Below are 27,582 nucleotides of genomic sequence, written 5' to 3' on the forward strand. Positions count from 1 at the left end.
TTTTTGTGACTTGTGAATACAATGAATGTACCAAAAAAAAGTTATACTTGGTTTTCACCACCAAATATGTTCATTTCTGGTATATTCATTCTATGCATTTATTTAAGTTTCGAGTTATTTATATATTACAAGGTGATTTCAATGCTAATATTCTGATTTTTCAAATATAAAATATTGTGTGCATAGTTAAATTTGGTACACATGAATTGTCTACTACATCCACCCATTAGGTTTCACTTTCCTTCTCAAATATCCTCCCATATTATTATTAGTAACTTGTCTATTACTTATATTTCTTTTATTAGACTTATTGTTGTAAGGTGTTTTTGTTTTATTTCTACCTTTTGTACCATACCTATAATTCCATGGCACATCTCCTACTGATACTTATTTAACAACGGCCTCATCTTCGCCACCAATGCTGAAGGTATCCCTTTTAAAAGGTTTCCCAGCCAATTCAGCATCCTTCATTTCTTTTTTAAATTCTCTTACTTCTCTTCCTAGAACTTGTTCTTCGTCTTCTTCGACCTCTCTTTTTTTTTGATTTATTTTAATAGACTTATTGTTGCAAGATGATTTTGGCTTTTCAATGATAGCACTTGTATCGAGAACTTCAGATATTTTTTTGGGGACTGAATTTTTACCGAAACCAATTTCGTAGGTAGTTGTTTTATAGGGTTTCCCAGCCAAGAATGCTTCTCTCCTTTCTTTTTGAAATTCTCTTATTTTTCTTGAGAGTTCTTGTTCTGGGGTTTCTTCATTCACATTATCTTTTTTAGCTTGGTCTTCAGGATAAGAACGGCGTTTGTCACAGGCGGCCTAAAAATACAAAATATAAAATAAAAATAATGTGATTTTTATTGATACAAAACATTTTAATAAACAATTAAATCAAAATTTTCAGAAAATAAGTAGCTATACGAAGTTAGTTAAACATTTTTCATTTCCATACTTTTCGATTCTGAGCTAAGTGATGAATGTATTGATTTTAAATGATGTGTATTTTTTTTTTGTGTCTGTCATCACTTTTTGAGGCAGTAAAATTGCTTCGATTTCCTTCAACGTCATTTTTCCTGGTAGAATAGTGAATCTCGTTGGTACCTTGGGATGTCAAAAGTAATAAATTCCCTAGTTTTCAAAAGAAGCAGGAAAAAGGAACAAAATATTAAGGAAAAACGGGATTTTGTACAGAAAACCATTTCTTGACAAAATCGATTTTGGTTTTTGATGTAACTCTAAAAAAAATTCCGTAGATACATAAAATGTTCACTGAATGTTTATATTCTCAATTTATAAACATATATAATGTTATGGACATATTCAAAATATTTTGACTCGTGTTGAACTATTTATAGGTAATATGTACCTATAAAAAAATGCACGATTATTATAAGTTTTTTTTTAACTATTGTCGAAAAAAAATTGTTCACTCCGTCAAAGAACTTAAAAATGTAATACAATGTCCCTCGTAAGTTGTTATTAGTGGAAATTAAAAAAAAAATTATCCACAAAAATTTTTTATGAGCGTTTGAATTTAGAATTCTGATAAAATTCGTAAAAATCATGAAAATGTGCAATTTTGTTTGATTAGAAATTCATAAAAAAAATTTTTTATACTTAAGATTTTAAAATTGAATACAAGATTATTTATAAGTTTATCCACTTTTATCGAAAAAAAATTTTTACCCGAAAGTCAATTTATATTTAAAATAAAAACATTTTTTTTCTGTTATAGATCTAAATACAATAAAAAGTATATATACAATATAATAATTATTCCAATATTGTTTATGAGGGCGTATAATTTTATATTCAGAACGAAAATTTTGTAAATCTAATATTATTATTATTATATTATGTTTGTTTTTTGTTTAAAATTTAATTTTATATTTTGTACGCAACTGATACCTATAAAAAAAATTCTACGTGATCTTATACAGTTAATAATATATTGATTTGCATGTAAAATATTAATATATTGATTGATGTTAAAATAATTTTTATAAATATTAATGCTCAATATTATTACCTGAGTGTAAGTGATAACCATGCACAACATTAGCAATGATGCTTTCATCTTGATATTAATCTTCTACCCGCTAAACATAAAATGTTTCGTCTACAAGCTATGTGTACTTTATTTGACTTCAGTTTTTATATATCAAGTCTTGCAAATAATTTGTTCAAAGTTATCTCGAATATACAATGAACATGTGTTTTCAATAATTTGCAGTCTGCAGCTATATTGTTTTCTAGTATTTTTTCCATCAATACCTAATTTTACATAATTCTTGTTTAACCTAAACATAAATAATATTATATGCAATATTTTAACTAATGAATGTAGGTATTTTTTTACAACGATGTGTGATTTTTTTGAAATTTTTTCCTTGTTTTTGTCATCACTTTTTGGGGCAGTAAAGCTACTTTAATTGTCTACCTTAGCGTTTTTTTGTTGTGGTGAATTTAGTTGAAAAACTGTAATCTGTAAGCTAAACCAATTTTAGATAAAATCAACTTTGTTTTTTGGCGTCACTCTAAAGTTAAAAATCTTAAATACTTTAAATTTTGACTAAATGTTTATATTGCCATTTTTTATACACGATAAAATATTCTGTATTTTGACTCTTTTTGAATTATTTACAGGCATGAGAAATTTAAGTTTTTTTCAATTACTGTGAATAAATATTTTTCAATCGGTCAGTCAAAAAAATGTTTTTAATAAGTAAAAATGTAATTTAAATACAAGGTTCTTCATATATTTAAATTAATGTAAGTAAAAAAAAATGTAAGCCCATAATAATTTTTAATGTTCATCTGCAAATAGAATTTTGACAAAATTCGTCAAAATATGGAAAACTTAAAAATTATTTTGTAGTTGTAAATGTAAAAACCTTTTTTTCCTATCTATTTAAGATTGAAAAATGTAATATTATATCCCTTAAATATCAAAAATTTATCTAAATCTCGAAAATTTGCAAAAAAATGTCTTCTTGAATACCAATAGTGTACCTACCTATTATATTAATAAAACGTTAGAAGAATGTTCAAGAACATTTGTAGTTTAATTTTCTAAGACTATAATATTACATTTATTAGTGTTTTTTCATAATTTTTAATATCTTACCTAAATGTTTTTTTACATTCACTTAGACATCTACTTTTATTGATGATTCATATTTTTGTGTATCTTACTATCAATATAGTTTACTCTAATTAAAACTTACATCTTAAACACGTAATACCATGAAAATATTTGTACCTATTTTACCTATACCTATATATATTAAATATAATGAATAAAATATTGTTTGAAATTGAAAATATTGCAACAAATCCATCACACCTATTTGTTAACGATTAATGATATTTTTAACCATAGGTACTAACAAATTAAAATACTTACATTACTATAGGTAGACTAAATAATTTCAAACAACAAATATAATATTTTGAGAATATGATCGAAATAGGTCGCATTTGTCATCAATTTGTGTTTCAATGCTTAAGAGAACGTCAAGAAGTCAATTATTTAAAAAACTGTTTATCGTGGAAATGACCTCTCAAGAAAATAGAAATTACCTCTAATACGTGAAATGTATAAAAAAAATAAACATTTAAGAAAGTATTATTAATACGTTATAGAATTTTAATTCTCATTTCATAATTCACTCAATAAAAGTAATTTAAGTATGAATATTATAAAATAACTGATTATAGGATGATAATTAAGAAATATCTATTATACAATAAATATTAGAATATTACTAAATTATCTACACTTTTTTTCATAAGGTTGCAATAATATCATTAAACTTGAAAAATATTCTGAAATATAATATTCATTTTTGCTTAAAATTGTATTATTTTAGTGTTAACTTTATTACAGTAGTCATTAGTTTACTTATACATACCAAGATTTTACAATATATTATCAAATCAGTTAACATGTACGATGTACTAGATACGTAATAATATTTGTTTTTGTTAATAATCACTGAGATCAATAAAATTAATACTATTTAAAATTACTAAAATGAGATATGTTGTACACAGTTGATAGTTTTATTAAATCATATCATATTACAACATTTCAAAAATATTTAAATAATGGCAAATAGTACTTAGAATATAATATGACATATAATAAACTATAATTAATATTTAATAAGTATTTCATACATTTCCCTTTACCAATAATATTAACTAAACAATTGTATTTGTTTGTAATTTTTATTAAAAAAGTATAGAATTAATATTAGAATCAAGAAAAATGAATGGCATTTTGTGTTAAAAAAATAAAAACATAAATATTCACTGAATAAACTCAACTTTATTTTACAAAACAAATTTGATTTAAAATATTGCTATAATTATTTATTTTATGAAGTTTCAATCGGTCTTGCACTCGGTATTGGTACATATTTAAAACTAATTTTTATTTCAATACTTATCTAATTGACCCACTCTAGCTTTTCACCCATTTCTGGACCAAATTCCCCAAATGCTCCCCTATCACTTTCTCTACCTGTACTGTAGCCCTTTGAAAATCCATTACCTTCAATATAACCATCAAATCTTCCACCTCCATTATTTCCAACAGTTCTATTTATGTTTATGCTATTTGACTTACTTAGTCCCTTATCTCCTCCACTTTGATCACCAAATGTTATACCCCCAATTGATCCTCCAAATGTTCTCTTTCCACCATTTACATTCACTCTACCAAAGCCTCTGGATATTGAAGTTCTGTAACCTCTTCGTCCTTCACTAATTTTTATATTTTCTCCACCAGATCCACCTGTTCCGTTCTTTTTCTTTCTACCTAAACTAATAGATCCAATTGATCCACTAAATCCTTTACTTTCTTCTTCTTCTCCGTACGACCTACCTTCTCTACCCTTTTTTTTTCTACCAAATCGTATAGATCCATTTGATCTACCAATCTCTACATCTCCTCCTTCTTCCCCACCTAATCCACTTGTTCCACTTTTATATTTTCCACTAAATCGTATGGACCCATTGGATCTACTAAACCCTCCATCTCCTCCTTCTCCTCTAATCGATAAACCTTCTCCATTTTTTCTTCTGCTACCAAATCGCATAAACCCATTTTGTTTACCGAACCCTATATTTCCTCCTTCTTTCCCATCCAATCCACCAGTTCCACTTTTATTTTTTCTGCCAAATCGTATGGCGCCATTGGATTTACTATATCCACTATCTCCTTCTTCTTTTCCAGCCGATCCATCTGCTCTACCTCCATTTATCCTATCAAATTGTATAGATCCAACTGATCCACTAAATCCTCTATCTCTTCCTTCTTCTTTATCTTCACCATTTTCAATGAACATTCTGCCTCCTCTATTTCTTCTCAATTCACCAAATTCTATGGTTCCTCCCTCACCAATAAATCCTTGTTTCTCGCCTTTCCTAGATCCTAAGCTAAATTCTGCGGAACCACCACTTCCACCACCCAAATTATATTTTTTAGACTTATGACCTCTTCTATAGTTGTCCTCTTTACCTATTCCATGCGTTTCACTTTCTCCAATTTCACCACTGTATTCTTTACGTAAACCGTTCTCATTTAATTCATTTAATTCACCAAGGCTATTTACTAAATTTAAACCATCCTCACTGATTGACTCACTTAATCCACCAAACTCTCCCAGTTGAAAACCTTCATCTGAACTACTCGATCCATCCAATAATTTATTCACTTCATTTAAACTACTCATATCACTCATTTTACTTGTTTCATGATAAATATTTGATAACCCAGGTCCATTGATATGGATTGGAATTTCAAAATTTGGAAGTGCTGTTGTAGCTAATGATGACCCAAAATTCATTTTAGAGGGTTGAATATTAGTAATTAAATTTTCTGACTTGCTGGCATTGTTATCATCTCCTTGTTGACCGACTTGTTTTGCAAAAATTGTATTTGAATCCTGCCCCAAACCTATATTAGATGACATTTTTGTATTTAGATTATCAATCTGATTTGTTAATGTGCCTCCTTTTATTCTAAAAGGTTGTATTGTTGAAGACATAGACTCTTGCTGTAGATTTCCATTATATGTTGGTACCTTGAAATGTAAAACAACAATAAAAAGGAAAAACGGTCTAATTTAAAATAAAATACAAAATATTTATTTATCCATCAATACTTTTCTTTAAAATATGATTTTACTTTATTTATAATAAATCGAAAAAATGACTTTAAGTAAGCTAGTTTTAAATATTAGTTATCTACTTATCTGCAATACTTTAATTCTTGATTAATTTTATTTTTAAATATCGATAGAATTTTCAAAGAAAAATTCTATGTTGTGTATAGTACCATGTCCATCATTGTCTTATACATACATAAATAATATAAAAGTATACACAGTACAATAAGAATGAAATGTAATCAATTTTTACCGATTGGCTGCTTATTGAGGAATATGTTGTACTCGGTGAACTCCATGAAACTGAAACTCCGGCGACATAAAATATCTAAAAATAAATATAAACTCTGAAAACATTGATTTTATTCTTTTCTTTATTTAAAGTATTATAGTTTTATACATGTTTAATTTAAACAATATTAAAATCAATCACAAATTATTCACAATTAGATGATAAAATTAAGTATTTTACCTTAAAAAATTTAGTTGAAAATAAATACTATGAAGGTTTAATAAATAAAAAAACCAAAAAAGACTCATGGGCCAGTTGTTAGACACTCTTTTTACTTCAGTTTCCTTAGAACAGGATTATAATGCATGATTATTTTTAAATTCATTAAAATGATTTTTAGTAGATAGCATAAAAACATGTATTTTAATTTGTTATATCCGTAGACTTCAAATTACTTGTTTTATCATGCGTTATTAAATTAACATAAGAAACATGATAGTTAATTCAGCTATCTAATAAACTATAAGATGTTTGAATAAAATAAAATTCAATGTCGTACAAACAATCAAAAATTTAAGTTTGAAATAGTTAAATCAATAAAAACTATTAAAAACTAATAAACATAATATATATAATATATTTATTGTTTAAGTGGTTATTATCACAGTAGACTGCGCTTTTGTTTTGCTTTCACTCACTTTTACACTGACGGACAGTTGTTCATAATATGATTTATAATGAATCAGATTAAAATATTAAAATATAGTAAATCATATTGTTGTAAATTGTTTCATGAATTACCTACTCTAAACTTACAATTGATCTGTTATTAAGTATATTTATTAATTTTAAAACTAACAAATTGGCTTTATTAATAGTACGTTTAATCCAGAACAATAAATTATTTAATTAAATATTTAAAATGTACATTTATGTCAGTAAGAGAATACATTTTAAAATGTTGTATTGTTACCATTTATGATTAACAGTAAATTATATAAAGTAAATTTGACTTATACCTGTAGGATCGGTAATGAAGTAAAATAAACTAGGGTGAGTGTCATTTTCATACGTTCTAATTAACTGGTTAAAAACTATGTAATGTAATACTGTCTATTAGACAATATTAGTCATAGGTACCTGTATGAACTTTATTTTTGAGTTCCCATATAACCTTTTTATACTTCAGGTAAAATGTATAATTGAACACCATTATATGGGTTTTATTATATTTACATATCTATACAAATATAAACCAACCTACAGATACAATAACGATGTCATCATACTATCATTTCTGTTATTTGTCCAAGAACTATAGGTACACACCAACATTAAACAGTTTAGAATACATAATAAATAAGTCATAGTTAATATTTTTTATTAATGGTAATCCTACAAATGGTTTTAATTATTGTTATCACAATTGTTACTTTGATGAACCACTGAAGTCAAAAGCAAATATTTACGAACAACTATAGCTACCTTGTTTTTAAAACAAGTTGAAGAACATAATATTAACTTGTTATAGATATGGGTTAAGAGTTAAGACAGAAGTGTTAAAAATAGGGACATGTTAACTGTGCCAAATTGAAATAGGTAGTACCTACCTACGCTAGAACATATTATACTGTAGTAAGTCGGTATTTGTTAGAAATTAAAGTATGTTTAAAATATACTGTAGCTGTATAATATTATTTTACCTATGATTATTTTTCATCTCGTCTAGCAATAAGTTACAATTTTATGATGCTTTTTACATTATAATATAATTGATGTATACATTACATATACATATTAAAATGAGTAGGTTAGTAGGTATACTTACGATATGGGTTTTTAGGAATACTACTTAAACAAATAATAATATTTGATCATATGTAGTTTATTTTTTACCGTACATACAATTCACAATCATAACTTTTGAAAATAATAATCAGTGTCTCTTGTTTTGCAAACTTGATTGTCACGTCACACTCGTTCATTGTAAGGTATATTTATCACTTTGCACTTACAATTTATCATCATACATTAAGAGTCACTAATATTTTTGTTTTATTTATCATTAACGTATATTTTTGTATACCTAATGTATACTATGTATATTTTATTTAATGCAAACATTGAAAGTATAATTCTTAACTTATTAAGTTCACAGATCCTGTTACAAGTGTGAAATAGATATAGGTATTAGATAAATTATATTTTATATTTATCTATTAGAAAAACAGCGTATGGATATTGATATAAAATATAACTAATAGTATTATTTTAGAAGAAAATGAAAACATTTTCTGTAATAAAATTATAAAACTATGTTTTCCATGATTGAACTATGTTTGTTAGAAATATATATAGTAGGTACCTATCTTACTTATTTTAAGTGATGTCCATATTCTTAAAATTGATGATGGTTAGTAAACTTACTACCTGTATATTTTTAATTCATAACCCATTTTTTCAAATAATATACTTTTTTTCATATAATAGTTTATTCCCATAAAATACATTAATCAAATTGTTGCTGCATAATCAAAAAATTTGTTTTTATTTGTCACATTTTGGAGGATATTAATGAATTATATTAATCTTTATGGTATAAGAAATTATTTGCCAGCATTTAAAAGTAAAGTTATAATTTACAATTAAGAGTAACAACATTATTTGTGTAACAACGTATTTGTTTAAAAGAAGACAGTTTATTAAAATCTAAGCTGCAGTGCCTGAAACCTTGAAAAACCAAACACTAGAATCGGCTAAAATTTTGATCAGGGATTTAAAACCCTATTATTGAATATTAATAAAAATGTATATATTATACATATATACATTATATACTATATATTTTATTTCAACCCAGTAAGTAATTTTTTGATCAAAAAAATTAAAACTCTTGAAATGTACCTATATAGCCTTCTTATAAATATTTGTTATCTTATGTTGAGTGTGTATAGGTTTAGCAATTATTAATTTGTTGGTTTTCAGATACACATATTACTATAATTTGAAAACCAAATTTTCAACTGTTTCATTTTATTGGAAAATCATCAGTTTTTTGCAATTCATCTTATTCTACAGAATATATGATATATGCAGAACACTACAGTTAATAAAAATCGAATCAATGATTGTATTTAATTTTTAATGATCATATTATTATAGTTATTCATTTACAGTGTTTGTTAATTTGTTGATATTGCTATACACGACTACACGAGTACCTATTCAACAGTTGTTTAATATAATTACAAAAATTAATTTGGTACTCTGTTAGATTATGAATATTATTAAAAAAATGCATGCCGATTGCCGACATTATGCTACCCACCCTTATTATTATTTCTGTCACTCGGTTCGTTAATTTTTTCTCTGCTTAATATATTACACGGACGCCGATCTAAACGATGCCGTTGTTTTTCTCGTACGCTTTCCCTTGTAGTGTTCGCCATTTGGATCATCCGTAGGTTTTCCTTGACTGTGACTCATCTGCATCATCGTCGATTTCATTCTAGACAGCAAATTATCCAGATGACTTTGCATCTGATTGGCATCCGTCTCCTTAAACAACAAGCGTTCAATGAATCTCTATCGAAACAGTTGTAAAAAAAATGTTTTACCTTTTTCAAAACGACTAATCCCCTGTTTTCCGGTGTGAAATTTCTATAGACGCCGTAGCGGATTGTCGGGGGTTGCGCGTATCGGAACATAGTCGTAGACACGGTAGACATAGTAGGCCTCGTGGTGAGCATAGTAGGCCTCATGGTGGGCATAGTAGGCCTCATGGTAGACAAAGTAGACCTCATAGTGGGCATAGTAGACATAGTGGGCATAGTTGTAGGCATAGTGGGCATAGTGCGCTGTGTCCGTACGTATCTATAGCTGCTGTACGGCCTAAAAAGCTGCGAGTAAACGTCGTATTGCGATGACTCGTAGTGTAACGTTGTGAATATGATCGCGATTAGCACAAATTTCATGATAAAAGTAAACGAGAAAACTTTGATGTGATATATAGCTAAGTGGAAATAATGCGAACTCGGAACGAGTGTGTTTGATGTACGCCCAACACTGTTTTTGAACGTCGAAACGTACACATGTTCCTAGTGAAGTAATTATTTTCGGCAGACACTATTTGAACCATTGATTTTAAAATATGTACGACTGTATTTATTTACGTAAAAGGTATTCGATTAGTCGCATTATACACAACTGAATAGCCATTGTACATGCACGCCGTAACCATCATTCGGGACGTTCGTTTGTTTCAAGCCTTCAAATCATCATTTGTTTGTGTTTATCCCAACTGTCGTTTTCGATTTTGATTTATTTATTCTTTTCGAAAAATGTCAATTAAATATATCTCATATATTATTATAAATTATAATATATTATTAAATTGGATATTTATGAATGATTATATTATTTATATGCGATCTCCAACGATCAATAAACTGTGATTTGTCAATTGTGATTTATTTATAAAATATCACACATAACTTTTTTTTTAACAAAAGAAATCACTCCGAACTATTAAAAGTAAGTAGTAACAACGAGGATACAACAAGAAACCTAGAACAAACACTCAAAGATTAATGGAAACGTACTCGTCTAAAGTTAGAAAAAACACGAATCAACTGGGTTCCCCTTGGTGAAGGATATGTATAAAAAATTAAAAACCATTAGCATATGAGATGAAAATATGACTAAAAAATTATATTTCTTAGAGAGTATATCAATAATAGCGTCAACTCACATTTTAAATTATCCAAAATATTCGTTTTAAGTACGTGTATTCAGTATTCACGATATTGGTACTTACGAAAATATTATAGTATTATATTATCATCGATTACAATTATAAATATATTTAGGTTATTCAAAGTATATAGTATATAACCAATTTCAGGCAATATCCAACTGAACATTTACATAATATTCTACTTTCAGTCCAATTGTACGCAGCTATAATGAACTATTAAAAATGGCAAACATGTGTAATTGTTTTATTGGAACACACTGCTGAAAAAAAAAAAAAAAAAAAAATTACATTTACCTTCTACACATGTGCAAGTTTCAACGACTCTCATTGATTCATAATTATACAGTCGTCCAAGTCGTTTAACACTATATATAACTAGACGTATGTATTTCAATTTTTAAACGACTATCGCACCTAAGCATTGGGTTACCTATACACAAAAAAAAAAAAAGTGCGCTGGTGTAGAATCATACGCTCTGGACAATCTGGTTTGTACTGTATTCACAGTTCGTAGTTTTAGATGTTGCAGACTCGAAAAATTCTAAGAAGATATTACACTCAATCCCAACAATAAGACAAGAGTAAGTATACCTACAACCTACACCGATACCTCGTCGTAAAAACGCCTCCAGTTTTGGTCCAGCAACCGGTTAAATAATTGGCATAATTGTATTTCTAAAATATTAATTTTCTTGTGAGGATTTGTTTTAACGGTATCCTATTATTTTGTCGTTTTGAAAAAAATATATATCAACGAGTCAATTTTTGAAAATATTTACGGATATTTTTAGAGCAAGTTAAATTAATAAAATAATAAAATACTTAATATGAGTATTATTAACATTAAAATATTATATATTTTTTTTTAGTATTGATTAAAGTAGGCACTTAATTAAATAATAAAACTAGTTGTATTGATCATTTTAAAAATTATTCTTTACATTGATATTCAAACACTACCTACATAATATATTCAACTTACGAGTATTATAGGTAATATAAAATTAAGTTTTAACTTCTTCAAGTTTGAATATTGAGTTCATGCATCATATGATAATATATATTTTGTATGGTAATCATTGATCGGTAAAATAAAAAATAAACCGTTTTTATGACATTTACAAAAGAAAATTATTTTTATACTTAGGTACTAATAAGTAATAATGATTTTAATAAAAAAAACAACATTAGCTCAGATGTTATATTTTTATTTTTTATTGAATATTTCTGTTTATTTGTTCTGGTTGTCTGTATTTTGAATAAAATAATAGTTTAAAAATACAATTTCAAGTCTGAAAACACTATAAATAATGAAAAATGTATTATTATATTTTCTCGTCAATATGAACTTTTGCATTTAACTTTTCAATTACCAACTAACAAATGGTTTGTGTTTTTATGTCAATTTGTAATTTTTGAACTAAATTTATTTTCAAATGCTTACGTACACGATTTTGTAATGGGTACGTTTTCTACAGCATTTCTAGTATTTGTATGAAAATGTTAAACATTTTATAAAAACTGTTCATGGTATTAGGTAAAAATATTCACAGCCCTTTTATATTCAAATCAATTGTGTATTAGAATAAACGGTTATACAAATGTTCCCATAATAATTTCACTTGTCGGTTGTTTGAAATGATTGTAAAAATGTAGGGTACCTCTGCATTTCTACAACAGTTAAGATTTTTATACTATTTTACCAGTATGATGCCGGGTTGCATCACTAAACATTTAATAAATCAAAAGTGAGTTAATGGTAATCAAACCATGATTTAGTAACCTGCAGTGATCGATCCATTGAATTTTATTAAATTAATCGATTTTTCACGCAACCCAACAGGAAAATGTTTATAATTTTTTGTATTTAAAAATTGATTTAAATTTTAAATATTATTTAAATTGTTGAGTAGGTGTAATGGGGCTTGTAATGATATTCATTCATTATTATATCGTATTAAATGTTGAGGAAATAATCGATGAAAACACCAAAAAACCTAGGAGATCAGAGTTTGTTTTGTAAATTATGTAAATTGTAAACAATATACATATATTATTGGTGTACACATTATAATATTATGTTTATGCATAAAAATAAATAAATGTTGCTAACTAAATCGTGAATGAAAATTATAGGTTTCTGCCCAAATATATAAATGAGTAGTTTTTAAAAATTGATAGTACTCACCACCTTTATTTTCGAATGGACGGAGAATATTTTTTCATCAGTAGGTATCTTAAAAAATCCTAAATTTTCCACCTAATCAAATATACTATTAAATGTTAAAATAAAATACATTTCTAATAATTTTACTCTCGGTTTTACTCATAATAATATCATCTGAAGAATATATTTTTGAACATAATATCATATATAGGTAACCATGATGTGTGGATGAGACCGAGGGTCGTGTGCATATACTGTTATTGTGGTCGCGTATACGACAGCGTCAGATTTGACTATCGCGTTTAATGGTTTAGAAAATGTAAAAATGATTTAAACCGTAATAATAGCCTTTGATGTCGTCTAAAAAATTGCATAATATAAAAATATCAAACAAATGTCCTATAACCGTCGTGGGACGAGTGGACGACACGTGGAATATATTTTAAATGGAAATTTATTACGAACATAATAATATAACAGTCGCATATTATCAGACATATTATGTAATAAAAGATATTATTATTATCTTCTTTCGGACACATATTTATTCAATGAACAGCAATTCATACAATAAACTATACAATCAGTTGTATACCGTGACACTTCAGTGGTTCTTATATTATCTTAACCGTTCAATTATAGCCTTATCAGATCACGCATACATATTAATTAATCTAAAACAAAAACATTTGTGCAATATAATTGTGCGTAACCCGTTTTAATCGAAATGAGCAGCGGGGAAAAAAACGACTATATGGACATGATGAAAAAAAAAATGTTTTTCGTCATTTGTACCATTACAATATGCGCTATAAACAGTTTTAATACATCGTGTAGTCTTTGAGTAATATTAATTATTAGAGTGATAAAACGAGTAGCTCTGTTTACCAAAAACATGATATTTATGACTTGATAATAAATTATATTGTATACATAATATTCTGTAGACAACAGAGTTAAACACTTTAAGTATTATGATGTACACATTGTGTAGGTATAATTGTGCAAACAATGTTTTGGCGGCCTCGGATGTCAATTAATATTATTGTTTTAGACACGGGTGAAATTAAAACGAGACTTTGGCGATCAAAACCGTGAAATCTACAGCCAAGATTACCGTGTTTGCGGAGCTAGTTGGACGGGTTCCAATTTCTCTTAATGAATTGAATCCCGCCATTAATGCATTTAGGTCCCGTATTGATTTTGAAAGGTCGAAAAGGTTTTGAAAAAAAAATAGTCTTAATACAGGTTTTCGGACAATATAAAACCTATGTAGTTACTATTTGCACCGTCCTTTTCCACACTGTTTGCTGTAGTAACACGTTAAGATGTCTCGGTGCGAAAAAAATTTAATTAAAAGAGATAAATATTTAACGGAAATAACAGAAATCCACGACTTTCGAATGTCAACAGTGCAATAACCTGACGGAATAGAGTAAATTGCGACCGGATTTGGTGTTACAAAACCTTTCTAATAGACATTCAGATTTCATGTTTTAAAACATTTCATTGAACCTACATAAATTAAAATGTATACCTACTTACGATAAACCGCTGATGGGGTAAATTATATAAGGAACAATGTACCTACCCATTTTTGTGTAGGTATTTAATAATAAATTGTGTGCAAATTTGTTTTCAAATGCACTTAAATATCAATTAGTTAACGGACAATTCGTGTTTGTTTAATATATTAAATTCATAATAACAACAGAGTTGTTAATCATCGAATGGATTTAATGAATCGAAAAATATTTTATACACTACAAATTTACATTGTTCCTTATAGAATACAATACATTATGTGATTATAAATAATAAGAAATTTATATTTCCAGATTTCGTAATTAGGTTATCCTTTATGCAAATGTATATTACATAAAATACATAAAAAAAAAAAAAAAAAGATTTGCTTAAAAAAAAACATATACCTATTATTAATGCAATACTTCACAAACTATTGATTAAATGTTAAAATACTGCATAAGCTAATTTATTTACCATTGGTATTGGGAACATTTTATGCTCCGACAATACTTGAAAGTTCATTGACTTATATTCTGCAAAAATATCGACACAAATTGTTCGTTTACTGCTTACAAATCATTTATATCGCATTACATATATTATATTATTTATTATTATACAATAACGATAGCATATAATGATAAAACAATTTAAAAGAACAGTCGATTGTTATGCACTCGTGTGAATAAAATCATCCTAAATTACTCGAATTTGATTACAGTATTATAATATGTTTTATGTTATTTATAAGTAGGTATACATTTGTTGAATCGAATTGTGTTTTCGTTTATTCTTTTGTGAGCTAATGGAATTTATCGACGAACGCAATATATCGATGCATCAGTAGATTTTAATTAATGTTGTTATGTACACATTCCTACCGTTAAAACGTATCCTATACATTTTCGGTACTTGATAATGTATAATAATATATGTAAACACTGTTGGTTTTAAAAAACAAGTTCGGCTTTTTTGATTCCACCACCATAAAACAAAAAATACATTTGTGTGATTTCGTATTTTTGAAATATAAGTGAGTCTAATCGGTGGGTAAATATGCCGAAAAAAAAAACGCACCGTCAACTTTAAAATGTGTTTAAGATCATGGCGGGTTTTGTTTTTCTCGATATAAAATTTCGGGGCCACCTGTCTTTGTGCAATTTGTTTTACCGAATTTTCCAGCTACCATCTGTGTCTGTTGATGTTACTGTATTATGATTACATATTATAAGTACCTACATATTATTTAGTTTAAACTATTATTTAAAATTCGTCTAACGTCAATGGAGTATATTTTGATCGCATCGGCGATGACTGCAAACTCAAACAGGTGTGCTACCGGTGATATTTAGGTCTTCTAAAATCCGCCGAGACTCTAGATTCGCAAAACACGGTTAATTATTATTAATTTATCGATTGAGCGCGGCTGCCGACCGCTTACCGTTGAAATTTAAAAATCCAGACAGCCGCTCGTGACATTCCGACCACGGAGAGAAATAATTATTTTTATCATTAACGGCGGAAAGTTTTTAGTTCCGTTCGGCGTCCGCAAACGATCGATTTCATACGATGATTCAACTACCTATATTATATAGTATGATTCACGTCGGTATAACCTAATATATACAGGGTAATTCATCGTGCAGTGTCCTTTCCTCTATTTTTGTCCTTTAACAGCTAACGTAATCAAGTTCTGATATTTGGAACTTGTGAGTATGCTTGAGGTCTTGGAACAATACTTTCGACTATTCGGATTCACCTAATATTATTGTCCTGTAAGGCTGTAACAATAACGACTTTTTTTTCAAATAATTTTTTTTTTTTTATTAAACTCGGATGTATCTGAATTAAATCCGAGTTTTAAGTAATTCAACTTATGAGGTTATTACTGAAACGTATAAAGCGTATACAGTAAAGATAGAAAATACGTGTACACAATATCGAACATAGTAGGTATCTATTGAGCTCTGACAATTTGCACAAATCATAGAACGCAATACGTCGACGGATCGATATAAATTATTTTGGTTTTCAAATCATCGTTGTCAAATCAACACGTCGTTGTCGCCGTCACTGGACGCTCGCTCTGAATGTGACTTCGGAACCAAAGTGCACTTGGAAATCTGGTCATCGAGACGTGCAGCCTATATGTGTGCAGAATGCAGATGGAGGATTCCAAAAATCAAGGTTTATTCGATATAGCTGGAGGAACGCAACGTATACACGGCATACAGCAGGGGTGGGCGTGCGGTCGGCGAATCGCCCTGTATCGTATGACATGGCATCATTATCACTTTAATGTTACATTATACATGGGTAGGAAATCCTCTGGCCGGCGATGTAAATTATTGGCAAATGTGACGGATGTGAAGCGCGGAATGCAATATCAACGTGGTCCGGGGAAAGGCGTTTACGATACATAATATAATAATATTATACGGCCGGCGAAAGTATGTCCGGCTCGCCGCCGCGCGCGCGTGTGTGTGTGTGTGTGTGTGTGTGTGTGGGTTATAGGGAAAAACACACACCGGTCCCGCAATGGTAGGCCGGTTTTCTGGGTCAAAGAATGCGGGATAAAGACCTTCGGAGGTCGTTCACTCACACTACGCGCAGACGACGGCGGCAGACCGTACATAATAATAATAATAATAATAATAATAATAGTAATATTATAAGACACATATTATTATATTCTTTCTTAAATCGCACATAATATTATCCTCGTGCGCGTTTAGTATATATTATTATTATTTCAAGTGTTGTTTTGCCTTTTGCGCGCCGGCCAATAGCCTCGTCCACGCCAGCCGCCGCCTCCGTCCCCCTACTCCGCTTCGCACCTTCGTGTGATAATATTTTATTTTCATTGAAATCGAATTTTCGATACTTACCTACGTCCGCCTCGGTTGACGTCATTTCTAAAATTATGCTTCTGAGTGCGGCCGCCCGACGTGGCCACGATGAGGTATCTAAAAAATCAATAATATTCAACTCGTTCGGCGGCGTGATGAAGTGCACCCATGATGATAAAACATTACGGTTTTTTATAGTTTTGGCACTACGTTGACATAACACATGCATCGTTATCATGATGTATGGCGAATGAGAGTTAATCGGACATGAAAACGTACTATTATTGTAATCAAACTCGTTTATATAATATACAATGAGTGATATTCACAATCGTTTTTCCTAGAAATATCTATTTTATAAATCGCTACGATAGGCTTCAAAATAATATCATACCCATACTATTCTGCCTACGCTGTCGATTGGAAAAAAAATACTTTCATGCCTGCAACTGCAAAGCACCGTTTCGATGAAACATTTCAGTATTTATTTTTAAGATGCCCACTAATTTGTCCGTTATTAAGGAGTTTCCGCTGTAGGGAGAGACTAAAATGTGAGGGATATAATAAGACATAGGTTAGGTTATAGGCGACTGTAGTTACTTTCAGTAGTTGTAAATAGATTACCGCCTTTTAGGTGGTCCGTTTGAATGAAGTCTTACTGTGTGTACATAACTACATATAAGTAGTATTTTCTGTATCCCCGGCATTTGTTTATTTAATTTGTCTTTTTTTTTTTTTTTTACTACCATTAAATGCATCATAGATTTGTTTAATGGAATGTAATACCGTTTATAAGATATATGTAGTCATTCAAACTTTCAGGAGTTTACTATACGTTTCTAAACTGCAAAATAAAAACTTTCTTTCTGAGTATTACGCACGTACATGTACTTTCTTGCTCTCTGTCGATCGACACGACCGATTTGTTTCTCGCTGTGGATAATAGTGAATATCGAATGAGAAAAACCGTTTGTCATTGAAAACTGTACTGCTGAAATAATACTCGACGACGATAAACAATAACTGAAAAAAAAAAACTAACGCCATACGCTCACAGGCACAGCTATTTGTATATATATATATATATTAGTGCAGAAGACTTGAACAGCGTTGGAAAAAAAAAAAATAAGACGATTGATATTATATTCGACGCCAAAAACAGTGTTCTCGACAAATTTTTGATATCATAAATATCATTACAACCGTATTCGTTTTTTTCGATAAATCCGAATGATTAGAACGGAATATAATATCTTTTCCGAGCGTGTAATAAACGTTCACGTCAACGGTGCGAAAAGTTTTGAAAACGAGTTTTGAATCGGCCCGCGAAACAATAATAATAATATTATTATTATAGTACGCGGACACTCGAGCTGACATTTCAGAGACTTGTTGAAATGCCACCGAACGTCGAGATCGATCGTTGTTCGTGTGTGTCAGGCACAAATGAAGTGGCCATTGCATTCGAGATGATTGTTTAAAGAAATCGCGCCGTGTCAGCAGAATGAATTAAGTGTGTACCTACGTATTTTGTTCCGGATGCCACGAAACGTTGTACCCATCTACTGCTTTGCTCTCTCCCTCTCTGTCCTTCTCTCTCCGATAAACTATGCGTTTCGCGCGAACAACAGCTGTTTCTCGAAATCATCAGATTTATAACTGTTTCCACCTCGCGGTACACTCGCGTATCATACGTGCGATAGATAGACACACGCCGTAGGTACACTGTAATAATACAATATACGAGTTTGGCATTAAAAAACGTCGCGTATGTGCGTCACGTAGGCGGTATTCTCAAAACACTATATTAGAAGTAAACCAGTTTATTGCCTTATTTTACTCGGCCGTTCGGAATTATTATTGTATTGATTTCCGAGATTTATTATTTAAGGCATTCGTTTCGACCGGAAGCGAGGGCACGGCGAAATAACGCGAGATGCATATCATTATTATTGCTTCTATATTTACCCCGATGACACATCCCACGCGGCGTTGTCGTCTCATCATGTGTAGTAGGTACATTTTAATGTTCATAGTTTCCCACTTCGAATGTTATAAAAAAAAACGTCACCACTAGTAGGTATATATATAGTATTACACGACCTTTTATCGTTGATTTATCGCAGTATTTTCGACGTAATTTTGTGTTCCCGTTGCACAGTATAGATCAATAATATTTTGTCACAATATTTGACTTGACTTCGAAGCCAAAACCTATACGCAGTCTGTTATAACTTATATTTCGTTAAGGTTGCAAACGGAACAAAGTACAATGCATAAATCAATACCACATTCATAAGTCAGTGTTTTTTTAATTAAATGATGTGTTTTTAGTGTAACTTGAAGTATTGATTTTTCTTGCATATCCTATACCACAGACAGTTTGATAAATCCCAGCCTTCATAAAAACGATTCTCGGACTGTTTTGCTCACGACATTTGGACCATTTTTTTTTCGTCCATTTGTTTCCTAAGTACCCAATTTGTTTTTGATCACGCCAAACCGACATTAACAACAGTGGCACTGCAACGGAACAACCCAAACATTAATCAAGTACATTTTAATGTTTCAATTTTTTTTCTTCTAACTTTTAAACCATACTATTTGGACAGGTCATATTCAATCATTATCATATTATATTTAATAATATAATATTTCATCAACGTTTAAATAGTTAGTATGGACTAAAAGTTTGAAATTATTTTTTTTTTTGTAGTAAGATCTTAGTGTATTATTTGATAAGGAAAAAAATAGGTACTTAATAAACTTAATTGTAATATAAAAAAAAAATCTTTGATCCCATATCGGAAGTAAAAACTATATACAATGCCCTGTCAAGAAATAAATTGCCGTTATCAAACATAAGTTAGAAAAAAGTCGCTTAACGTTATTAAAAAAGTATTATTTTATTGATTAAAACAAATAGGTGAAAAGTATTTTCATTTCAGCTATAACTGCTTAACTGTCGATGAAAGTTGGACGAAAATGCAATGCATAATCTCACTCTTTTGCCGAAAAACAAAAAAAAATAATAGACAAAAAAGTAAAAGTCGTGGATAATTAATTAACTTAGTAGTTCATCTTAATTTTGGATCGGGAGAGTGTAAATCGTAAACAATATTTTAAAATGGAGTTGTGTTCATTTATTTCCATACGTGTTGCATACTTCTATAAATATATAGTATATATAGGTGTAAATGTGTAATATATAAATATAATTGTGTAAGATAACATACGTCTAAGACGCTTACAAAGTATAATATTATTAGGTAACCATTCAAAGACGTTTGAGCTTTAAATTTACAAACAAATAAAAATAATTTTAAAAAAAAAACCATATAATACGTGTGACATAATATTTTTATACAACAAATAGATAGGTATTATAATGCAATACTATTATAGTTATTCTTCACTCTAAACGTTACAAAATATGTTTGGTCATTGAATACACGAAACGTGATAAAATTTAAGGAAAAATTAACACGATCATTAATATTATGTAAATATACAATGAAATTATTATGTGTATTATAAATTACAATAACATTATTAAAGTGTGTACTTAAAGAAGTATATTTGATTACGAATTACTGTGTTGTTATCATTTTCAGTGAGAGTGCTAAAAAAATAAAATCTGAAACAAAAAACAACTGAATATTATTGAAAATGGAGAAATGTGTTCACATATTAAATGTTATCGTATAATATTGTGACCATTTTAGTTTGGATTAAATCTGAAAATAAGAATCAATCAATAGTTGTTTGCCAACTTATTTCTTTCTTTCGTCGTTTGGTTTTCAAACTGCCTGAGTGAACAGCAAAATATCTTAAAACGTGATACAATAATCATATATTTAGATTTTAAATGGAGCTTCAAAAAGCTTTTTGTAGAATTGTTGGTAACATCGCTAAGAGTACAAGAAAAAAAACCAGTGAACCAACAAACATAAGCAAATAATTAAGTGTAAATACAAATATTGTAAGAAATTACTATGGCTCAGAAGTTATAGAAACTAAAAAAAAGAAAAATATGTTCGAACAAATTGTAAAATATGCATGAAAAAATGTCAAATATGCAAAAAAATTAATAAATATTCATACAATTTCAAAATAATTCGAAATTCCTGGAAAAAAAAAACTTTATGTTGTTTTTAATTGCATTAAAAGGAATGTAAAATATGGAAAAATGAATTTCAAATATGACAGAAAACTGTTTGCATTTTGACATTTTATTGAACTGAAAAAATAGTTTAAGAAATATTTCCGAAAATATAAGGCATCAGAACATGAGTGCGATAGAGATTATCATCAACGCAGCGTTGTTGTTAAATTAAAAGTCGACTGCTACGATAAAAAAAAAATAGGTACCTGCATTAAATAATATTGAGTTTTATATCCAATATTATTATTAAAATAAACAAATTTGAAATTCCAAAATATCTATACCTACAAAAATCAAGGAATATGCACTTTTACCCTAAAATTGCAGACAAATTATGCGAAATATGCATTTTACATTTTTTAACTTACTATTACATAGCTCGGATTTCTAGCCTGGTATGCTATAAATCAAGAGCATATAAAATAATATGACACTCCTACAACTTCCAAGCCTTAGTAATAATGAACATTTGAAAATAATATTTACATATACATTCTTATTATATGTTATTTGGATTTTGGATTAACACAAACCAATAAGCTTCGCTTAAAAGCGATTCTTTTTTTAAATTATATAATTATATATTTAAACATTGAACTTGTTACAAAGTTAATTATTGCATGAATAATTTATACGTAAACAATATGACAAGTGTGCACTGTGAAAAAAGGTAATAATATATTTTTGTGTGCACATTTATGTATCTTTACTGTTTAAATGTTGACCACAGGCAAACGTATTATTGTTTGATTATTATGAAAATAATACCTTTGATAATGTTATGTGTATGTTTTTTTCTCATTTTTCTTGTTTTTTGGTCTCAATACTTGGTGCTTTGGATAACGTTTTGTCCGATGATTTTTGTCGTTCTACTTTGCCTTTAAAAATATAAATATAAAAACATAGTTTTATTCTTTTTTATTAAACCGTCGAATATCTAATATTTAAATGTATTTTTTTTTTTATTTTACACAATCTGCTCAAATTTGGAACAACAAGTAAATGTGATGTATGAGAAGAAAAATTAATATTTTCCACAGAGTAAAGTAACCGCCCACTGGAGGAACTTTGACTTTAAACGTACCTATAGCCTGTAGTTTATTCATAATAATAGTATTATTTCTGCGAAACGTATCACAGTAAATTAAATATTTTATACAAAATCGAGTTCGTAGTTTATTTAGAAATCATAGAAATCAGTCTACATAATTTAGATGAACCTTTGTGCACATACAAATATAAAAATCATTTTTGACACGTCATAATATCACAATAGCTGTGTGTACATTTTAAGCACTCGAGTATACATTAGTATAATATAGCATAATGCACTAGCCAATATATTTGTGCGATATATTTTATTATGTGTTACGAACGTAAAATAAAAACACAATTCATCCGCAAAAGCGTTATTCAACAGTTATCATGGCAATTCGATATACCATTGTTCGAATAAGGGTGAAAAATATTATGCAGTGAAAACAACATTTCTATACGATACCGATCACTTAGGTTAACGTCCCGCACGGGTTTTCATAATACTCCTCGATATACCTACTCATAATACTAATAATGTATTATACTAAATAATAATGACAGTTTTGTTTTGCGCACGATAATATAGTCGTCCGATTTATGGTCTCCGGTTGAATATAAATTTAGATAAATACCTACCTACTGTAACAGATTAAATTTTGATTCGAAAATCGATCGACACATTTGACCAACTCCCACACACCGTCCAACTGTGCAAAATGGTTAATAAAATCAATGCTCTTTACTGAAAACGCGGGTCGTTTTGTTCATTATTCATAAACAATTTCCTATATAAAAAATTGTGTATACATTTATACGCGAATTGATGACATACAAATTGTGATGGAAAAAATAATCATGAAATGTACTCTAACAATTAACAATAATGTACCTATAGGGCTATAGACTATAGAGGTGCCTAATATAACAATTATTTATAAAGCGTCGGAGACTTGCCTGAACATGGGTATTGTATTGTTGTTCATAATAATAAATTATACACGTGTTTATTTTATCATTATTGTGTACTTAACATATTAAAACGCACCTTGGAATATGCAAAAAATGTCAAATCAATGAATTTATTTTAGTCTATCATCAGAAGTAACTTATATTGCATTATATTAATATTATAATAAACTGGATAGTTGACCTAAAGGTTTTTTAGTTCGTGTAAAAAAAATTTAAGTTGATCAAGTATAAAACACAAACTAAATAAAGCAGTTGAAAAAAATAGTAAAATGTATTGTCATATTACACCAATTATAATAATGAAGATTTTTGATTTTTAAATTGTATCATAATATATTAATATTTGCATTGGATTGATTAAAACATTTTTGACTGTTATTGTCTAATTAATTCTGGCATCGAAAAGATAAATATAAGATTAACCATTCCTTTAAAATTATGTTTTTAGCTTAGGAAACCATCGTATTACATTATACAATAATACGTAATATTTTCGTTTCAATCCTTTAAGTTTCACATAATAAATGTTCATAATTATTATGTTTTATGCAATAATTTTAGTCCAACATTTTTATTTAAACTATTGTATTATTTATTATTCTCTAAAATACATATTATATATTGTAATTAGTGTTTACTGTTTACCGATTGCTATGTACTGACTTTTACCCATATTTATCGTACAATTATAAAAACATTTCTTTAATTCTGCATAATGCGTATTTTTGAAAAATCTACATATTACAATTTATATCGTTAAATTTAAAACAGTGACTAGTTTAGTTTCTTGGAAGTTATTTAAAATATACAGCACAGTACCTGCGTACAATTTTAATTAATTTGCAAGATAGACGCATTTAATGTATATAACAATTTATACAAATTTTAAAAACATTTTCCATTTATTTGTTTGTAGAATAAAAACTGCGTAAGTAATAAATAATAATAATCTGAATTTCCAAACGTATATGAATGTCACATTCTTTACACCCTGAAAATATCAGTAAACATGTATGTAAACACTACACACACACACACGCACACACCTGAATTCCACAAATTGCTCACGTTACCTTGACCCAACATTAAGAAATTACTTCTCCTACATTATCATTTACTACGCATCGTCGAAATAAATGTATTAAACACATTACTGGATTGTAAGCTCCATGGTTTTGTAATATTTGTGTGAAATAAATTGCTCTTTGGTTAAAAAATAAAATAAAATAAGTCATTAATATCAAGGAAACCAATGTATTATATTATTATATTACAGGTTCCATGTGATGATTTAAAGAGTTTTAATCGATTTTATAACTTTATAATAGTTAATCATTATAAGTACCTAACATTATTAAGCAAATTTAATTTTACTCCTTTGTCCTTTTTTTTTTGGCTTTTAACTATTGATGATATTGAATAATTGTTCATAATCGCTCTTTTAAATTATGCTATTTAAGATAAATTGAACAAGCAAATGGATATTTCACGTTTTCTCACACTTTTTTAAATGCATGTATGTAATATAACAAATTGAAATCGTCTTAGAATTTCGATGGTTAAACATTTAAAATATTTTAAATTGTTTGGAGCATAAATTATTATAATAATATTTCATAATGGTTATTATTTTTTTCAAAACAAGGATTTGGTACATATGGACATTATGTTTAAATGAGAAACACAGAACTTCAGGTATAGAAAGTGTGTTAAATTGCTTATAGTTTGATAATAAATATGTATGGTCTATGTCTTAGGACGAGCACTGGGTCGTTTATAATATGCTAACATTATCGGCCGAATGACCTTTTAAACGAATAAAATATGGTTTTGAGTGTATACGAACCGCTAAGGACGTCACAACTTTTTAGCGATGGAGCAAACAAATATTAACAATATCATAATCACAATGTGCGAAATCTTTGACATCATATTATAATACCTATTGTCTTTCGTAAGCGAAAAAACAACTACTTAGGTATATCGTTTCGCATATAATTTTGCATGGTTTTCCAACATACTAAAACTATCTACGATTTTCATGTCGAGACATGTCTGCAACGGTCCAACAACGTCACAATATCACACAACATATGCCGTAGGTATTTATAAACAGTTTCCCAGCAGTTGTTTTTTGAACAAAAAAAAAAAAAGTTACCTACAGCTACCGCGCTGTAACATTATTAAAACGGAGGGCGAGCGCATATTATTATTATTATTATTATAACACGTTATTGTGATAAGTGAACGGGAACGACAAACTTTCGCGGTTAACGACTGCATATGAAATCGCAACGAAAGCGGAATGATAGGTAGTTAATATAATAATATTATGTTTACACGAACCGTGCGGCGACGTTAACTATAATATTGTAATAAAAAGTGGAATCACGATTAGCAGATCTCCGGCGAGGGAGTGAGAGCGAAAAAAAAGTCGACTTGTCGACGAGCGTGCATAGGTTTTTAGTGCCCACATAATAATAATATTGTAATTGATCAAATGTAATAATATTTTATGCTCTAAACGACCACCGTCGTCGTAGTCGTGTGTGTGTGTGTGTGTGTGTGTGTGCGCGCTGTCATGTCCACTCATAATAATTATTATATAGAGGCACCCGATTCCGGCGAGACGCGAAGTAAATAATAATAATAATAATATTATTGTTATCACGGCGTTATCATAATGACAATGTAACATAATAGACTCACTGTTATGTTTTTTCGCCATGTGCCTGGCCTTGGCCCTCTCCACTTCCTGCATGGCGACGTTCGGGAAGGTGCCTGCGGACAAACATACAACAATAATATAAAGACGATGACGACGACAACGGCTGCAGCGAGTACAACAATACGTAATATGATGTAGACAATAATATAATAATGATATCAAAAATATTCTACTGGGTTGTCCGGGTGTGCGAATGTGCAGCGGGTGGGTTTCTCGCAAAAACGATGGTGCACACGGCGCTCACAACAAGTCCGTTAGTTCAAGTGTCGTTAACGGATGGTTGGGCGGGGTTGGGATGCGCGACCCAATAAAGAGGGGGGGAGGGGCATTGGGGGTATGGGCATCTGCGGGTATGTACGATATATTACGATAATATTATGTCATCATCGTAATGTCCGCGCAGTGTACATAAATATATATATATATATATAGGTAGCCGTACCTCTCTTGCCGCCCAGCGCGGACGGTCCGTAGTTATGTCTCCCAGTGGGAGACGACGAGCTCAGCCAACAGTAAATGGTGGTGGCCTGCGTAGTACCGGTGGGACGTTTATAAACTTCCGCCACGGTCGGCGGACGAAACGGAAACGGAACTCAAATGTCGGGACAAAGGCCTACGGCGAGTCATCGGCGACGGCGGTGGCGGCGGACGGTCGCATCTCTCAAAGTCTCGGAGTCGCACTGACCGCCGCCGCCGCCGCCGCCGACGTCCGGGGAAGGAGCTGTCGATATGCGCGCGAAACGGCTGTCGGGCGCAAGCGCCACCCCGCCCGCGCCGCCCCCGCGAACGCGACCTCCGGACGGCGGACGACGACGCCTTCGCGGTGTGTTCGTCTGGTAGTCCGCCTTTGTATTATATATATATATATATACGTTGTTGTCGTAGGGAAGACGGTTTTTATTATTATTTTTCCTATTTTTTTTTTCCTTCACTCGACCCCTCGAAATTTATGCGCATAATAATGTACAATAATAT

At 29.7% G+C, this 27,582-nt stretch overlaps 3 protein-coding genes and 1 long non-coding RNA gene across 4 annotated transcripts; all 4 read right to left on the bottom strand.

Annotated features, from left to right (window-relative positions):
• Positions 1 to 2,162, bottom strand: LOC111034038. The gene is made up of 2 exons (XM_022315057.1): positions 2,030 to 2,162; positions 1 to 819 (listed from the first exon to the last, which is right to left on the bottom strand). The coding sequence occupies exons 1-2, from the start codon at positions 2,075 to 2,077 to the stop codon at positions 388 to 390; spliced, it is 480 nt and encodes a 159-aa protein (XP_022170749.1). The 5' UTR covers positions 2,078 to 2,162; the 3' UTR covers positions 1 to 387.
• Positions 2,163 to 4,311: 2,149 nt separating this feature from the next.
• On the bottom strand, positions 4,312 to 7,581 carry LOC111034021 (uncharacterized PE-PGRS family protein PE_PGRS36-like). Its single transcript, XM_022315038.1, has 3 exons — positions 7,428 to 7,581; positions 6,430 to 6,504; positions 4,312 to 6,092 (listed from the first exon to the last, which is right to left on the bottom strand). The coding sequence occupies exons 1-3, from the start codon at positions 7,476 to 7,478 to the stop codon at positions 4,455 to 4,457; spliced, it is 1,764 nt and encodes a 587-aa protein (XP_022170730.1). The 5' UTR covers positions 7,479 to 7,581; the 3' UTR covers positions 4,312 to 4,454.
• Positions 7,582 to 9,430: 1,849 nt separating this feature from the next.
• LOC111034023 lies at positions 9,431 to 10,682 on the bottom strand. The gene is made up of 2 exons (XM_022315039.1): positions 10,026 to 10,682; positions 9,431 to 9,966 (listed from the first exon to the last, which is right to left on the bottom strand). Exons 1-2 carry the CDS (start codon positions 10,380 to 10,382, stop codon positions 9,790 to 9,792), a joined length of 534 nt encoding a protein of 177 aa, XP_022170731.1. The 5' UTR covers positions 10,383 to 10,682; the 3' UTR covers positions 9,431 to 9,789.
• Positions 10,683 to 20,827: 10,145 nt separating this feature from the next.
• On the bottom strand, positions 20,828 to 27,288 carry LOC111034033. Its single transcript, XR_002604488.1, has 4 exons — positions 27,050 to 27,288; positions 26,589 to 26,660; positions 22,641 to 22,750; positions 20,828 to 21,344 (listed from the first exon to the last, which is right to left on the bottom strand). It is a non-coding gene; the product is annotated as an uncharacterized LOC111034033 (long non-coding RNA).
• Between the last annotated feature and the right edge of the window lie 294 nt (positions 27,289 to 27,582).

Source organism: Myzus persicae, unplaced genomic scaffold (assembly GCF_001856785.1).
Source record: "Myzus persicae strain clone G006 unplaced genomic scaffold, MPER_G0061.0, whole genome shotgun sequence".
NCBI classification, from domain to species: domain Eukaryota; kingdom Metazoa; phylum Arthropoda; class Insecta; order Hemiptera; family Aphididae; genus Myzus; species Myzus persicae.

Excerpts from the sequence above, each read along its gene's own strand:
- LOC111034021 (XM_022315038.1), bottom strand. The coding sequence starts at position 7,478 with ATGAAAATGACACTCACCCTAGTTTATTTTACTTCATTACCGATCCTA. Across the intron at positions 6,505-7,427 it reads CTTCATTACCGATCCTACAG|ATATTTTATGTCGCCGGAGT; the intron begins GTATAAGTCAAA and ends ATTTATTTTTAG. Across the intron at positions 6,093-6,429 it reads CCTCAATAAGCAGCCAATCG|GTACCAACATATAATGGAAA; the intron begins GTAAAAATTGAT and ends TTACATTTCAAG.
- LOC111034023 (XM_022315039.1), bottom strand. The coding sequence starts at position 10,382 with ATGAAATTTGTGCTAATCGCGATCATATTCACAACGTTACACTACGAG. Across the intron at positions 9,967-10,025 it reads GATTAGTCGTTTTGAAAAAG|GAGACGGATGCCAATCAGAT; the intron begins GTAAAACATTTT and ends TTGTTGTTTAAG.
- LOC111034038 (XM_022315057.1), bottom strand. The coding sequence starts at position 2,077 with ATGAAAGCATCATTGCTAATGTTGTGCATGGTTATCACTTACACTCAG. Across the intron at positions 820-2,029 it reads TGGTTATCACTTACACTCAG|GCCGCCTGTGACAAACGCCG; the intron begins GTAATAATATTG and ends TTGTATTTTTAG.